The 17260-nt window shown below is 33.5% G+C and overlaps 1 protein-coding gene across 1 annotated transcript in view; it reads left to right on the top strand.

Annotated features, from left to right (window-relative positions):
* Positions 1-1127: 1127 nt before the first annotated feature.
* Positions 1128-17260, top strand: part of LOC129222274 (intraflagellar transport protein 22 homolog) — a 29743-nt gene continuing 13610 nt past the window's right edge. The window contains exons 1-4 of the mRNA XM_054856756.1: positions 1128-1231; positions 7167-7249; positions 12262-12351; positions 15164-15262. Of these exons, the coding sequence (XP_054712731.1) occupies positions 1193-1231; positions 7167-7249; positions 12262-12351; positions 15164-15262 (311 nt within the window). The 5' untranslated portion in view covers positions 1128-1192. The remainder of the gene's footprint in view (positions 1232-7166; positions 7250-12261; positions 12352-15163; positions 15263-17260) is intronic.

Here is a 17260-nt window from a genome sequence, read left to right as displayed (position 1 = left end):
CATTCATGAGAAGCGAGGAATGAAAAAAAATCCATTGCTTCAAAGCGATTTAATAAATTCACTGGTCATTTTCCGCTTAGTAAACTTTGTCATCTGTAAAATAGCGCAACTTATTCAATAACACCTTTAAATAACTTAATACATAATATACGGTCCCCTCATTTTCCTTTTAAACGCTTGATTAGTCACGGGATGAGGAGGAGAATACTTGCGCCGCGCAATGCCACAGCTGCTGTCAGACTATTCCTGGATGTACTTCCGGTCTTCTGTGGCAATAGCTGTTTTTGTTGTTTAGCGTCACGGGCTTTCCGTGGCAATAGCCAAAGCGTTAAAATTACACCAAATCGAGGTCCCAAAAACACCAGACTTTGGTGACTAAATACGGTTAATGAATTGCGACACATTTTGAGCAGTGTATTTATTTATAACCTTATAAAACAGCTAATACATGCAACGTAGTATTATGTTTTAAAGAGGAAGCAACTTGTAAGAAAATTAGATTATATTTCTTATATGTCAGTTTGGTGTACTGGTCAACACACAAAACTTATACTCACTTATAGATTTCCTTTCATTTTTGTTTTCTTTCCTTTTTTGGCACTCTCACCCGCCAAAAACATTGGTGTATTTTAATTTGTAATACACTAATTCGACATTTCCATGTTTTTAACGTGTCGAATATGAACATCACTCGTCAATTTAGCAGAATCTTGCACATCAAAATGCACAAAGTTCTCTTCTTCCGTAATTTGTCTTGTAAGCTTTCAAACGAGGAAAACTTCGCCCCTACTTCAAAAGTCATTCCTCCATAATTACAATAATTAGATCATTAAAATACTATCCATATAGGAAAGTATGCTGAGATGAGAAAAGCACGAGGCGCAGTTGTTGCTCGCTGGAAAAAACAACGCGAACGTGATCGCCAAATATCGAGGACGTCTGAAACCACGCCAAGTTACTACAAAGGTTGCTAGAAAAATCGAGGAGTAGCAGACACTTCCATGCTTAAAATAGACCGCTGATGAACCGGTAGCTACCGGTTAACTGATCACGCGACCAATTGACCGGTTAGATTTGTCGAGCTGTAGTTACATTGGTTGCTATGGTTTCCATGTTGTAAATTATTATTTATGTGTGTAATGTTTTCTTTTTAAATGGAAAATATAAATGTGAAAGGTTGATATATTATACGATGTATAAAACTAAACTCTTAGTTATTGGGCCATGTGAAGTATGTTCTTTTTCAAAAGATACTTAATAAACTTAAACGCGAATAATTATTTCTGTTGAGGTATTTTAATCAATGGCGGCTTAAGAGGAACCCAACTTAAAATTCGAATTGAGAAAAAAATTAAATTAAAAAAATGCTCTGCTTTGAAACACACAGTGTATTTGTCTGAGAGCATATATTTCGATTTTTTAGTTATTTATTTATTTATTCTTCATTATATTGTATGAATTAAATGTATATCCTGCATCCCCTGGAAAACTTCGAAATTGCTGGCCTGCTTTCCTTCAATTGCAAGTGATGTAACGAATAAAATGTCTAGATTAGCTTTGAAAATTAACATAAAAGTATCTGAGTTCGTACCATTGGTTTAAAATAATCAAAGGTGTAAGACTTAAAGTTAACCAAAGATGTGTCAAATGATATCTGGGAATATAATAGTGTTACTTCCAGAGCTTTGGAAATAGCACTTTTATTGGACTGGGTTTTGGAAGGATAAGTCATTAGTGTGTCAAGTGTTACTTTTATGCAAAGTTACATCAATATTTGCAAGGGGGGGGACACTTTTTTTTTCTTCATTGCATTGCATAAAACAACTCTAAAAAGAAAATATCCTGCTATACCAATACTATACATTTCAAAAAGAAAAAGTACAATAAAATTGACAACTTTAAGTTAGCATGTTTTAGCGTTCTAAAATCAAATATAAAAAATGAAATTAGATCATCTTAAGTAAACGTATACTTTTTTATTCCTTTAATCAATCATTTGTTTTATTTTGTTTCTATATAGAATGCTTGTTTAGCAAAAAAAAAAAAAGTAAGAAAATTAATACAGGAACTTTATTACACTGTTAAAAAAATTTCCTGAAAATAACGGATAAAGTACCGGCAGCAAAGTTGCCGTAAATATTACGTTTCCGTTAAATTATTTTCCGTGACTTAACAGAAGTTCCATTTCTCATTTCTCCGTTTAGTTCTGTTCTTCCATTTATAAATTTTCTGTGATTTAACGAAAATTCCATTTCTCTTCTTTCCGTTGATCTATTTTTCCGTTTTTAAATTTTCCGTTCATCTATTTTTCCGTTTTAAAACTTTCTGTGTCTTTACAGAACTTTCGGTTCTTGATTTTTCGTTGCGCTATTTCATCGTTTCTCATTTTCACATATTTTACTAAAATTTCATTTTCGTTTTTCTATCCTATGTTTAAAATGATATATAATAGAAAAATAGTTTAACTATTCAAAAGCTATTTTTTTTTTAATTTGTATTTATTACTAAAATATATTTTTAGTGAAATTTTTGCTTGATAACTTACCTTTCAAGCATCTCGAAATTCGAATCTTCAGATGAATGAAAATAATCGAAAAGTACCAACAAGGAAATTAGTGGATTTAAATATAACACCAATTTTTGATGCTGATACTGCTCGATATTTCCTTCGACTTCTTCTCGTACATATTCTGGCGTGGCATGGAAAAGCATACATGAAAAGTCAAATAAAATGAGTCAAATAAAATACCATTAAAAACCGGTTGACTTTATCATGGAATAATATACCTGATGGAGAGTACCGCATACCAATTTACTGTGTTTAAAAACAGAATCATTGACATACACGTGAAGAATTTTTTGCTCAGATGATGTATACCCCCCCCCCCCCACCCGGTGATTTCTGCATTTTTCTCTCATTGGAATAGCAACATAGATTTTTAGTGCATAAGCATTATACTTAGGCTAAACATATCATTTAGTTTGTTTTACCCGAAATGTTTTAACAAGAAACTTGCTATAATCTCAAATAAGTTATTGGATGAGATCCTAAGGAAATAAATTAAATAATTTATATTTTTTATTATAAATGAAATCCCGAAAGGAGTAATGAATGTTTCCAGATTTCTAAGTAGTCAAGAAAACTTATTCTTGTCAAAATTGTAATTGTATTTTCAAAGATTAGCAATCTGCTATGCCTTTTCGCAAAAAATATAACAGCAAGACATACTTTTATTTAGAGGTTCAAAATGTTTACTTTCAATCTGTCAAAAAAAAAAAAAAAACTGAGTGACTTTTTTCTGTCTTGCTCGCACACCACGATAATCTCCGGTTGATACGAAATGTTGGCATTTAACGTTTTAATGACTTTCAAGAATACAACGCGTTAGAGCAAAAACAGTAACTTTATAATAGTTCTATAAATTCCAAATCAGCTACCATCGGAATTCTATCAAATGCATATTAACAAGAAAAATACATTTGAATATTAACATGTACAAAGATATTCTACAATACTTACATGTGACCAGCGGTGCTAAGTTTAAGTGTCTCCATTGCGTCTGTACACAAGTAATCCAATAGCCTTTATTTTAAATGGATAACACGAGATTCTAAAGCTATTCTCACCGCTAGAACACACAATATGACTAACGAACAGAATTGTTCGAAGTATTGAGCAAAATAATACACCGCAATAATATTCTAATACTGACTCAGTAAAACTCACATCAAATCACCAGGGCGATCAAAACACAGCTGCCTGTCTGAAAATGGCGCAAACATTTTTCCAAACTTACAAAGTCCAAAGGCGTAAAAACAATTTCGACATATGAGTATATTACTTTCCAGACATGAAATAGCAAGCTATCTATTTTGTCTTCGACATCTGAGTTGTTATTCTAAATAAGCTTTTAATTAAAAAATGTAACAGTGCGATTTAATAAGCACTATCAAAAAGCGATGTTTATCATAACTTGAAGGCTAATCAGGATACTAACAAAGTACAGCACAGCGGCAACCCTAGAAATGGAAAAATTCTGTTTTCGTTGCTTCTTTTCGTGATATTTCTGTTTTTGGAAGGAAAAAATACGTTTTGAAGCATTACGGAAATATTCTGTTAAAATCAGTCAGAAAACTACCTGAACTTTCAGGTTTTTTTTAACAGTGTATAGCATGCATTGCATATTTTACTGTTAGAAAAAATTGTCTGCAACAATTCAAAAGTATATTTCAAAATATAAGTAGTGAAAATTCGCAGATATGATATAAACCTTTTGGTAAAATTAATTTAGTACAAATTTTGTTAAATAATTATAAAATGTATCTTTGCCTTTTTTTGCTTTAAGTTTTTATTACTATTAATTTCAAAACATGTGTAACATGAAATGAAATGAATGTATAATATACAAACACGTAGAATATTCGTGAAATACACCGCCAGCTCAGTCATTTCCAGCCGAGGACTGCAGTTTCGTGCTTATTAGCACTCATCAGCCCGGCATAGGAAAGTGACTGAGCTGGAGATGGAAAACCTCTTAAGGCAGCCAAGAGTGCGAAACAAACTGGTAGCTAATATAGAATTAGCAGACCAGACGAGTGACCGAAGCAATGGTTCGGTTCAACTTGAAGATTGAACGCGAGGCAGGTATATTCAGTAAATTACCGCCCATTAGCCAGGGCTAAAGCAAAAATACGTGAAATACACCGCCAGCTCATTCATTTCCAGCCGAGGACTGCAGTTTCGTGCTTATTAGCACTCATCAGCCCGGCATAGGAAAGTGACTGAGCTGGAGATGGAAAACCTCTTAAGGCAGCCAAGAGTGCGAATGAGTGCTAATAAGCACGAAACTGCAGTCCTCGGCTGGAAATGACTGAGCTGGCGGTGTATTTCACGTATTTTTGCTTTAGCCCTGGCTAATGGGCGGTAATTTACTGAACGTAGAATATTGTTATAATTATTGAGATTTAAGAGAAAAAGAAAAGTTTTAAAATTATGTGGGGTAGGTTGGACCAGTCCAATGTGCCTCACAAAGAGTGGAACAACCTACCCCACGTTCTTGGTCTAAAAAGGTGATGTCATAATTTTTTTCTTGTTTACAAAAAAAAAAGCAATTATTGTGAACTATAAGAGTTGACAGAAAGGAGTTCAAATTTTTTTTCCGAAATCTTAACGAAAATTATATTTTATAAAATAAAGTTATAGTTTTCTGAAAATTACTCAAAACTACTGAAATACAGTAGAGTCTCAAAAATCCGAGTCTTGAAAGTGCGAGGTTCTGCTTAATTGGAGGTGCCTCATTTATATTTTAAATTGAATTTTTTAGTCGCTCAAAAAATATTTTCGTTAAAATCTGAAAATAGAAATTTTGCTTCTGGAAAACTAATTAACTTCCAACAGGAAATAAGGAAAATGTATTGAGAAGTTTGTTTCAACAACTCCCAATGAAGCAAAATGTTCATCGACTAAAAGATATGTACTACAAGATATGTATTCAAAGATGCCTTGGAGATAATAACTTGATACGCAAAATTGACATTGATTTTCGACAAAGAACACGTTAACATCCTTTTTGGAGCATCTGATTGCAATAAAAAAGTAGGTGCACAACTCGAAGCCAATGAGTTTCAAAAAGGAAATTTTTCCCAACTAACCGTTTTTGTGTTATGTGAGATACATCTCGTACGTGTGCACTCTGCAGAAAACTGGTCGAAATGGTATCAGGCGCATTCAAAAAGCATGTTTTGATGCTTAAAACTGTGCACATAAACATGCGCTGATATGGTGAAGAACAAAAATCATAATTTGTTTAGATGTAAGTAAAGCTTAAATTTATGTTGAAATTTGAGTAAGAATTTTGCATGAAGAAAATACTTCTTTTTCTTTGCACAAGGAAGTAAAACATGTCCATCCTATGTCATCCAAATAGTGTCAATTTCAATCTGGAAGAATTTTCTGGATAATTCGAGTTTTCAGTAATCATATGTGACATGAGCCCCAATCAACTCGGATTTTCAAGAGACTTTACTGTAACACTTTCTGGAATAAAATTTGTTCAATGTAACTGTGCTGTGTGATTTCATTATAGGATTTATAGGACCATAGTTGCTATTTGTTGGTAATAAAGTAAAATAAAAAATATAAATAGTATTAACATAATTGAGACCGGTCCAACGTACCCCACCTCCCCCTACTGGATAGTGGATATATAAATTATTTTATAGACAGGGTGCCCACCTGGGGGGGGGAGGCATGGCGTAGACTAGGGCATTGAAAGTTTTAGGGGGTGGTCCCCTTTTAATGGGTATTTTTTCCTTTTTTGGGAGGGTTCTTGCTTTTGATGCACTTTAAAAGCAAGAGCCTTTCATGATATTTAGGGGGATGCGCCCTTGCTCTTAGGGGCCATTCATTAATAAGGTAAGGGTCCTGAGGGGGGGGTTACAAAAGTCTCTACATACCCTTACTTTGGGGGGAGGGAGGGGACAAACTTATTCTTACGTAACATTATCCAAGTCGATATTTTATATTAGAAATCTTGCAGTCAGGTAGTTTGGAAGAGATCATATTTCAGGTTCTGGAAGGTGAAAAACATATAATGATGAGCTGTTTTTTACTTGTTTTACAAAGAATGAGTAGTATAAAACATAATTAAAGAATCGCACTATTCATGGCATGTTTTATATTTAATTAGTATTGCATCATATAATATATTTGAAAAATAAAAATCTTTGATTTATGCCAAACTGGGAGTTTTAGTATAACTGATCCTTTTCTAACAACATTTTATCATTTTGAAAAAGGTAATGGAATCTTATGTAAGAATAGGGGGGAGGGGTTTGAAAGATCTTACGTACCCTCTTACATGGGGGGAGGGGGGTCAAAAATTGCCAAAATCATCCTTACGTAATTAATGAATGGCCCCTTATGGGGGATAGGCACCCCTGTTATAAGTGAAAATCGTAGATTAACTGTGCAAAAATTTAAATTTAAAATAAAACTATTAAAAATTGTTTGAATAAAAACATTTATTTATTTTGGATTATATAAACTGGAGAATTGGTTTTCCTAAAATTTTTTAACTCTGTTATTAATCATGTGGAAATGAAGTTTTATGAAATGGTTGTTAAAATACATGCCTTCCATTTTTATTGATTTTTTACCTTTTCAGAGTGGCAAAACCGTGATCTCGAATTTCCTAGCGGATGCCACGGAGACCATCTCGAGTGATTATCATCCAACACAAGGTGTTCGGTAAATTATTTCAAATCTCATCTAAAATTTTAAATGTATTTTACCACTAAAGGTACACTTGGCGTGGCAACTTGTTTACTTTCTACCTGAGCGACTATAGAAAAATTGATTTAACTGATTGACGCTATTTACAAGTATTAGTATATATCAACTTTATAATTTAGAAATAGGGAAGTTTTCGATTTTTCAATTTTATTTTTATATGATAGAGTAACATATATGCACATCATAGGTGAAAAATTTTTTGCGATACGATAAGTAGTTTTTTTTAAATTAATTTTTAAAGTTCAAGCGCCTGTGACGTCAGATGGCATAGGAAGTGACGTCATGCGCCTTCCGGTAGGGGAGAAGCCGAATGTCACGCATTCGACTTCGAAGACGAAACGTAAAAGGCTTTCTCCTCGCATTTAACTCCTCGCGTTTCTGGAACATTAAACCCCTCATCCTCTCGGAAATATTCCAATATCCTCATTGATGTTACATGAGGAAGATTATTTAGATTGTGCTTTAACGAATCCGGTCTCCATAGTGTGTTCAAAAGGATTATTGAATTTCTAAAAAATAAAAATATCAGCGCGCTCAAAATGTTCCTAGCGAAAACAAGGGATCTTCGGCGGAAGGCTGCCCATTCGCACCCTGTGACGTAAGCTAGTGACGTTTCAGAAGTGCGCACTTTTGCGCGTGGATTTTTAAAAATTCATTAAAAATCAACCACGGTGTTTTAAAATTCGGCGATGGTGAATTTTTTAGTTTTGAGGGTGAATTAACAATATCCAATAGCCAAAATATGAACATTTAATAGGTTGCAACTTCCCTATTGAAGTTGTTGAATGTCACCAATAACAAAATTTTTAGTTTGCATTAGTGATAAATAAAATTATTAAAAATAAAAAATGCCTTTAACGTGAAAGTTCCAATTAGAAAATGGATAAATAGATAAAATAAGTTTCTCATTTAAGAAGGAAAAAATTAACTTTGATGAAAGAAAGCTAACGAATAGAAATCAACATCATTAAAGCTGAAATTTTTCAAACTTTAATGTTTGTTCATGAGTGTACCAAATTTAAATTTTTAGGAGGGCCAAAATTATCAATATGCTGAATGGAAAAAGTTTTGCCGAATGATGGGTGTTTGTTCACTAATTAAATCTAATAAAAATTTACAATTGGGTATTTAAAAAGTGCAAAAATTATTATGCCCATATATCCTCAAATTTGCTAAATGGTCAGAAAAAAATTTGCCAGATAAAGAATTTTTCGGAGGTCACAGCGACCTCTTGTGACCTCCCATTGAGGTGCCCCTGTGTGTCATGGGTAACCATGAAACTCATGACAGTCATGTCTTTGTATTACATTGTGAAGTTGCACTTCATTAATGTTAGATTTTATCTTTTATCTATCTTGATGTTTTTGCTCTTATGTAAACAAACTTTGCTTATAAAGGAATTAAATTTTGTAAATACTTTTCTATAAAAAAGGTACCTTTTCACTTGACTGGTTTTTGTTTAGGCCTTGACAGAAAAAAAACGTTTATGTAACCAGCATATTTTCTCCTTTTTTTAAAGACAATTTCTTAAGTTATTTTTTCTGTCTTAAGATCTACCAACATCTCTTTTAAACTTTTGCCAAAAACAATGAGCAATTATTGTAATTGTAAAGTTAATTTTCTCATCAAACTCACTTCAAGGCTTCACTTAAGCAAGCAAATTTTCTGGATTTTGAGTGTTTGAAATGTTTCAAATAACGTAAGTTTTCAAACCTTTCTGTAATTCAAGTAAAATCATCAGCTTAAAAGCATTTTAAAAAGTTTTTTATTCACTATTTGTTCAAAATTGTTTTAAATTAGCATACAAATTTCCAATAGTTTCTGACTAGACTGATGCGACCACTCGTTGGCCCTATATGATGATGAGCCCTACATGGGCGGATTTATGGGGGGTCAGAGGGGGGCAATGCCCCCCCAGTTTTGGGAGGACTTTATGTAGTAACAACACATCTTCCAAAAATTTTTAAAAAAAATCATGATTTTTTCGTTTTTGAATAGTTCAGAAGAGCATGGGTGGATTTATAGGGGGGGGGGGCAAAGAGGACAATGACCCCCAATTTTGGGAGGAGTTTATATAGTAACAACTTATCTTCCAAAATCTTATAACAAAAAAAAATCATGATTTTTTCTTTTTTGAATAGGAAATTAAAGTTTATTTTTCTTTTAAACTTAAAATAGCCGTTTCTTACAAAGTTTGAACAATACTGTACAAGTGTATAATTTACTACTCAATTTCAGAGACTGGAAAGTGCAAGTTATTGATAGGTTCTAAAATCCCTGAAAAGAATTGGCACAGTATAGCCTACAAGGGCTCTTGAACCAAAAACCCAATCTAACCAAGCAAACCTTGAAAATAATTAGACAAGTCTTTGAAATTCCTAAGCAAAGTGTGCTTCAATTTTATTTCTTATCAAGTGTATAAATTAAGAATTGTTCAAATGGGTAGTATGTTACTCTCTTGATACCTATTCTCTAAATCTGTGCACCATTTCTTTTAAAGTATTAACTTGCATCACAAAGATCTTTTAAAGCGGAAAAACTTAAAAAAAAAAAAATTGCCTATTATTTCCAATTAACCCTTATAAGACTTCAAAATGCAAAATTTTATATCCATTTTAGATAATTTCCTGCGGAGGAGTAACCCCCGGGCCCCCTAAAAATGGGGATATCCTATATTCCACTTAAAAGGGAGCACTGCGTTACTCTCTTAATACTAGCCCCCTATCTTTTAAGGTCGATTTAAAAAGGACAGCACGATTACACACAGTAATGAAAACGACACATAAAAAGTAAAGAATGGCCTTGCGCATCACAGAAAACAGACAAAAACATGGAAGGGGGGGGAGGGCAATTAAAAATGTTGCTCCAAAAAAAAAATCCTGCCCCCCCAGGAACTCGGTCCTAAATCCGCCTATGGAGCCCTAATGACTGATGAGCCTCATATAGCTGTACTGCCATTGGATGTACTTTTATTTGCTCCAAGATTTATTTTTTTCCCTTCAGTGTAGATCACTTTGGAAAAAGGCTGTTTTCTTGGCAAACTTCTAATAGTGTCTGTCGCACAATTGCATGTTGAACTGGAGATAACCAGTAACACTGGTTTCCTGAACCATTAGAAAAACCAGTAAGGCTACTTTATGAAGATCAGAAAACATGTTACAAAAATTGTTTGTTAAAACATTACTGTTTTTAAGGACTGAGTATTAGAATCATTCTGGGGTCTTGGATCGCCTACTGGATAGGAAAATGGACTCAGAAGAGTCCATTTTCCTCGAGGGGTTCCGGATCCAGATCCCACTGCCACTAATTACCTGCAGAGTACATGCTTATCATTTCTATGGGAGCAAAAGTCCTGTGTTAGGACACAAGCACTTACCATTGGTACAGAGTTTCTGGAAACTTTTCCTCCCTCTCAGAACTGTTCCAAAATTTCGGAGGTGGTGTTGCCATCTCTCTTGGCCAAAATCAAGCTCCTCTCCATGTAGGGGTAGCATCACTTTCTTAGGAACCATAACCACAAGACCATACTTACAAAACTAATAGGGTTTGTTTCTCCCAAAGGCTTAAATGCAACAACTTATTATGTGTTTTTTTTATGTGGTTATTTGATGAACAAGCGAAGATGCATGAAAAGATATTAATTGCATTTATCTTACGAAAATAACACACTTATGTCAATTATTTCATTAACTAGTAGTATTTAACATTGATATCCTTGTAAAAAGTAACCTTCAGACAAGGGTGCTCACCTAGGGGGCAGATTGCACCATTGAAATTTTTTTTTCGGGGGAGGGGGCGTTGAGGGATATTTTTCTCTTTTTTTTTTTTGAGGTGGGACTCACACTTTTTGAGGTGTCTAGGATATTTATGTGGGCACCCCTGCTTTAGGTTAAATGATAGCAAGCCAATTTTTCCTGAAAACTAACCTTTAAACAATTAAATTGTTGATTGAATTATTTATTTACCATGTTGTTAACAATATATATAGTAGAAGACTGATTTAAGGCACATTTTAGAACCAGAGGTTTTGTGTTTAATAAATTTTGGTATTATACAGATCATTTCACAAATTTTTAAACTAATAATCGGAACATATTAATTATATTTACAAGTGAAAATAAGTTTTAACTGCAGTGAGTATTAAAGCAATGTAATCATTTTTCACAAAAAATTTGCTTTATTATCAAAAGTAAATGCATTGTCCTGCTATTTTGCTTGCTTCGTGGTTTCATAGCAACTGTGCTTTTAAGGACATTTAGTACTTTTTTTCTGTGAATATTATTTTTCATAAAAGTTTTAAATAAAGCTTCAAAGATGAAAAACTGGTTTAAAATTTAGTTGGTCAAATAATGCTGTTAACTTTACAACACAGAATGTATAAGTTTTTTTAACCTACAACTTTTTGTTTCCTTCTGAAAAGTTGTGTGGTTTACGGAAAGATGTGTTTCATTAGTTGGTTGTTTGAAGGTATTCTGCTGTATTTCAAACTGTTATAAATATTGGTATTTATTTTATTTTATTTATTTATTTATTTTTTAATTCTGTTCATTTGAAGGAAAATTTTATGCATTAACATTCAGTTTAACCAATTTTCTAATTTTATTTTAATGATAGTTTCTTATTTTTAGCAGTTTGGAAAACATTGATCGGTTGCTCTAATTTATTTGCATCAGATGTTGAATATCTGCATTTTAGTTTCTGTATTACACAGGTGGAAAAAAATATTCGTACGAATTTATATTGAGATTTTAATTTTTTGTCTCACAAATATACATATTAGATACTTATTCTTTAGTATTACTTAATTTAAAAATAAAGCATTTTAATAATCCATTAATACCATGCCTAAATGGAGGTTATCATTTTTCTTACTAAATAAGCCAGAAGACTGATTTACACAAAGTGAAGTGAACTGGACTTAGTGAAAGGAGATTAAGATGTTTTAACTCATCTGTTTCTCTTTTCAGCATTCTGGAGTTTGAAAGCGACAGTTTGAATATCGGCGGACGGATAGCCAAGGCCGAAGTTGAACTTTGGGATTGCAGTGGAGACACCAAGTATGTTTTTTTTTTTTTTTTTTTTTTTGAGCAAAATAGCACTGGTTTATGTTGGATTTATTATTTTTAACTTTTCTTGTTATTGGACTGTAATTATCTGAAATACAAAGACTGTTGATGGTTTTTTTTTTAAAGCCTGGTTGTATTCTTTTGATCAGGCTGCCAAAAATTGATATCGACATCCCAATGGGAGGAACCCCACTGCAACCTCTAAAATGTTTTCCTTACTCAGAAAGTTTGGAGACATGACTGATTTTCTTTATTTTTCAAATGATGCCTGGGCCTTATTATTGCACAGGCCATCTATACCTGAGACTCCATTATCCTAAGAGGCTCAATTTTTTAAGAAGTTGTGCGTAGCATGACAAAATCATGCAATTTTGAGAAGATAATAAAAATTAATGACTTCTTAATTGACAAAAAAAACCTCTTTGGATACTTTAATAGTATTTCTTTTATTTAGTTGGTTTTGTATGAGTAATTTTATGCAAAGCATTTTTTTTTCTTCACAAAGCGAACTTTATGACTAACAAAGCTAAAAAGACTCTGAAAAAAGAATTATTTGGTAAATGGCCTCCTTTTTGCTTTTGAATATTTGTATTGGAGGGAGCAATATGCTCTTCACTATTTAATTGGGCTATAAAAGAGTTAAGTTATAAAATTAATGTTAAAAAAAAAAAGATGGTGCTAAATACAGTCGAACCTCCATATATCAAACTTCCACATATCGAAATTTTCTATGTATTGAAATCCCAGCAAATTTCTATGTTCATTACATATTAAAATTGTTTCTATATATCGAAAAAATCTCTATATATCGAAAAAAATTTCGAAACATTCGTAGATTTTTTTCTACTTCAGACGGTTGAAAAATAAAAATTAGTGGAGAAAATTATGTTTACTAAAGGTTGCTATGAAACTCATAAGGAATCTGAGGTAGAGGGCTGTGTAGATAGGTCGTTGTTCTGTTCTGGAGTTCTTAAATTCCCTCAAGTTTATTTCAAATCTAAGTTGTAACCAGTAACACTGCAAAATCAGTTTCAAGCTATCCCTTTTGTCTGTTGATTATCATTCCTAGCCTTTTTGGCTTCAGTAAAAATCATTCAAGTTAAGTAGATTGATTTTTTACTTTTCTCTCAATTACACTGTCAAAACGAAACCCCCCTAATCTTGCAAATCAAGTTAATTGTCGAAGAATGAAGATGTATGATGGCACAAAAATGTAATTTGTGTTAATTTTTTATTTTTCAACTTTCATTTAATCCGATGCTCGTATAAACTAGAAATTGGGTTTTATACACAAAAATTAGCTTTAATTTTAGTGTTTTAGGAGATTTGTACGATAAAATAAGATCGTTTCTATATATCAAAATTTCTATATATCGATTTTTTTTCCAGAAATTTGCTACTTTGATGTATGGAGGTCCGACTGTAAGTGCAAACTGCGGTTGCACAGGACCCTGCAGCGATATACAAAGGCGCAACAAGGGGGCTAGTCCCCATACTTTGAAGTTTAAGCATCATTTTGTGTTGTTTTCGAGTAATAGAATAGAGATTGGAGCCTTTTATTGTGGCTCGTGAGCCTCAATTTTAGTTAGTCAAGCCCTGTCAATGTTGCCGTGCTAAACACAAAAGTCATTCTGTACTTTATATCAAAATTGAGTTACGATCACTTGGTGGTTCGTTGTTACATATTTGACCTAAATACAATGTTTTACGGTCATTTGTGAATGGGAAATGTATATATATTTTTTAATCTGAAATAATTGCATCTGAATCAAATACATGGAGGGGCAAAACTTTAAATGGCAATTCCTCATTTTGAACTCAACTGCAGATACCACTTTTGCTCTTAACACGGCAGAATATCTCTGTACATTATGGGATGTTAATGGGTGTGGGAAAATTTTCATCCCTTCACTAGGCAGTTTATGTGAAATTTCAGCTTAAAAAATAATTACAAAAAAGGTAATTTAAAATTTTGGAAAAAAAAATATGATGCTAATCCCCAAAGACTCGAAGTAATTTTGTACGAAATTTCAAGGCTGTAGAGGCTATGGAGTCTCTTGGACACAGGCTCGCAACAGACTGAATTTCACAATTTCCGTGGTGTTACTTCTTTAAAAATATATATTGAGATACAACTCTTCCATCATGGGTGGGGCATTAACATAAAGTCCTGGTCTTTGGAATTTAACTTTTTAACATCCATAAGCTGCTGCTTATCCTGGAGAGTATTTCCTGGGAATAAAATATGATCCCTGACCTTTAATCTGAACTTAAACTTAAATAAAGAAGTTTCATTAACTAGTCCCTCACACTTACTCTTATTTTCTCATCTAGGGGTGTGTAAGGGGATAAATTTCAGTCTACATAGTTTGGTGCTGTATATGTGTGTTTTTGTTTTGTTATAAATGTATAATTTTTAAATGTATTCCAATAGAGATGCATAGAAGTTTGCATCTGTGTTGTTATCTTTTGGAAGTGTGGGGATGTACATATCTGAGAAGTATCGGGCAGCAATGAAATTTACATGTCCATTTCGTTTCAGAGTTTTTTGCTTTGTTTAGCGATGTGCTGATATCTGAGTTGTCTTTTACTATAGTCTTACGCACATAATTTTGCTTTGTTTCCTCACCCATCACTGAAGGGATCAAGGGGGTTAATTTCCACCACCTGGATTTGGGAACTTTAATCTAATTATGCATTTCTGTATGCATTTTACTGAGGTTTTTTCTATGAATTGTTACATATTCATACTGCTTACTAATTCCTATGGGAAAATTTGAAATGACAAGGTTGTTTGTTCCAGATTTGAGAACTGCTGGCCGGCTTTGATGAGAGATGGGAACGGAGTCATATTTGTTTACAGCACAGAGTTTTCCAACACCCGGAAAGAAATGGATATGTGGTAAGCTTTCCCTTTCATATCTTCCCATAGCCTTAATGGCTGTATTCAACTGCCAACTTGAACCTCAAACAGCTGAACTGCTAGTAGGTAGAGTCGTAGCTAGACCCGACTTTCGGTGGGGGGGGGGGGGGGGGGTACTTCTTTTATATCTATATATATATATATATGTGTGTGTGTGTGTACATTTTTTTAGTATTAAAAAAAATAAAAGGGAGGTGAATCTTACATACCTTGGAATGGAGTGCCCCAATTCCAAAACTTGTGTCAAACAAAACAAAAGCAAAGATTTTTTTTTTAATGTTATGGAAAATTCAACTTTTTTTTTCTTTTCCCTCCATTTAATTTAAAGTGAAATTTTCTAGCAACGGTCTTGTCAAAGCCAGTCTATCCAAATCAGGGGCAGGGGCGGCTCTAGCAGTTTTGCCGCCCCGGACAAATTTCCAAAGTGCCGCCCCTCTCCACGGTAAAAAAAAACCAAACATTACAATTTTTGCATTACAAATATAGTCCCTTCTTTTTGGTAATTCCTCTTTTTTTTTAAATATAAAACATTCTTTCAAAAAAAACGATAAGCCCCCACCCCCACCCCCTAAAATGGTCATGCTTGAAAGCAGTTTCGCGTTGTCTTCACGTATTCATCAATTCATCAATCCTAAGTACGACCATGGCTTTCCTGCACTTGGGCTGTGCCACCAGAAAATATTTATAGGGGGGGGGGTACGCTTAAAAAATACCCGTATCTGCTAGAGGGGTCTGGGGGTTCTCCCTCGGAGAATTTTTTGAAATTATAGTCTTAAGAACGCAGTTTTAGACGCTCTGTGGCGGTTTAGACGGTGGAAAGTTTCAGGGGGTCTTTTGAGGGGGGAATTTTAAGAAACTGAAGTCTTAAAAACACGATTATAGGCGAAATGTGTTGACTTCAGAGTAAGGGTTGGGTCTTCGATGATTTTTTTTTTTTTAAATAGATTTGAGATGACGTAAACTTTTCACCCCAATTTTTTGACACTGAAGTTCCAAAAGGCAGTTACCGACAAACTTTCATGATTACAGGAAAGGGCTCTTTGAATCTCCCCAAGAAACTTTCCAAAACAGAAGTAATAAAAAGCGATGTTTTTAAGCCATTTTCAAGGACTGGGGTGAGGGTTAAAAGGTCTCATCTTAATTTTTTGAAATTATAGTTTTTTCATTTTCAGATTGCATACGGGAGCATCGTCTCAATGTATTAAAAGAGGACTTCTCGCTAAGCACCTCAACAAGGCGTCGTTTTTAGACGATTTGTATGATATTAAAAGCAGGGTGAAACGAGATTTGAAGAGCACTTTAATGATTTTAACTGAGGGAGGAGGCATCCGAAGCGTAGAATTTTAAGTATTTTCTTATTTTTTGATCGTCTAGTAAAAGTAAAAAGAAAAAAAAGGAGAGGTGGGGGTAAAACAAATATGAAGTGTAGTGTGGGGTGTGATTAACTAAGAAATAATGTGTAACTATAGAAAAATTTAATTTTAAGTTTCTTTTGAAAATAAATTAAGACTTTTTCACGACAATCGATATTTTTTCCAATTAAAATTACTTTGTTTCCCTAAGGAGCATTAATTTCTTCTCTTTAATAGCATGGAACATTTTTTTAAAAATGCTCAATCTAGGAAGGGGGTGGGGGAGAGAGAGGAGTCCTGTGCGCGATCCAATTCCGACAACATGCAGAAGTTCAAAAACTGGACCGTCAAATATGTATCATTATTTAAAACCTGGTAAATAATATAAATAAATACCTTTGTGCTGAACAGTAAAGTAACATAAAGTAACAACGTCTAAAAAGCACAAATTCTGCGAATTTGTGCTTTTTAGACGTTTTTACTTTACGTTACTTTAGTGGTATATAATAATTACTTGCTACGCAATTACAATATCCCACGGCGCCCCTCCCCACGGGAAAAAATAAAAAGGGATAAATTGACAGTAAATACATGCCAATAAACCTTTAATAGATCATGCCAATAA

Source organism: Uloborus diversus, chromosome 5, assembly GCF_026930045.1.
Source record: "Uloborus diversus isolate 005 chromosome 5, Udiv.v.3.1, whole genome shotgun sequence".
NCBI lineage: Eukaryota > Metazoa > Arthropoda > Arachnida > Araneae > Uloboridae > Uloborus > Uloborus diversus.
The sequence above is the reverse complement of the archived record's forward strand: the minus strand, read 5'-3'. Positions and strand labels throughout refer to the sequence as shown.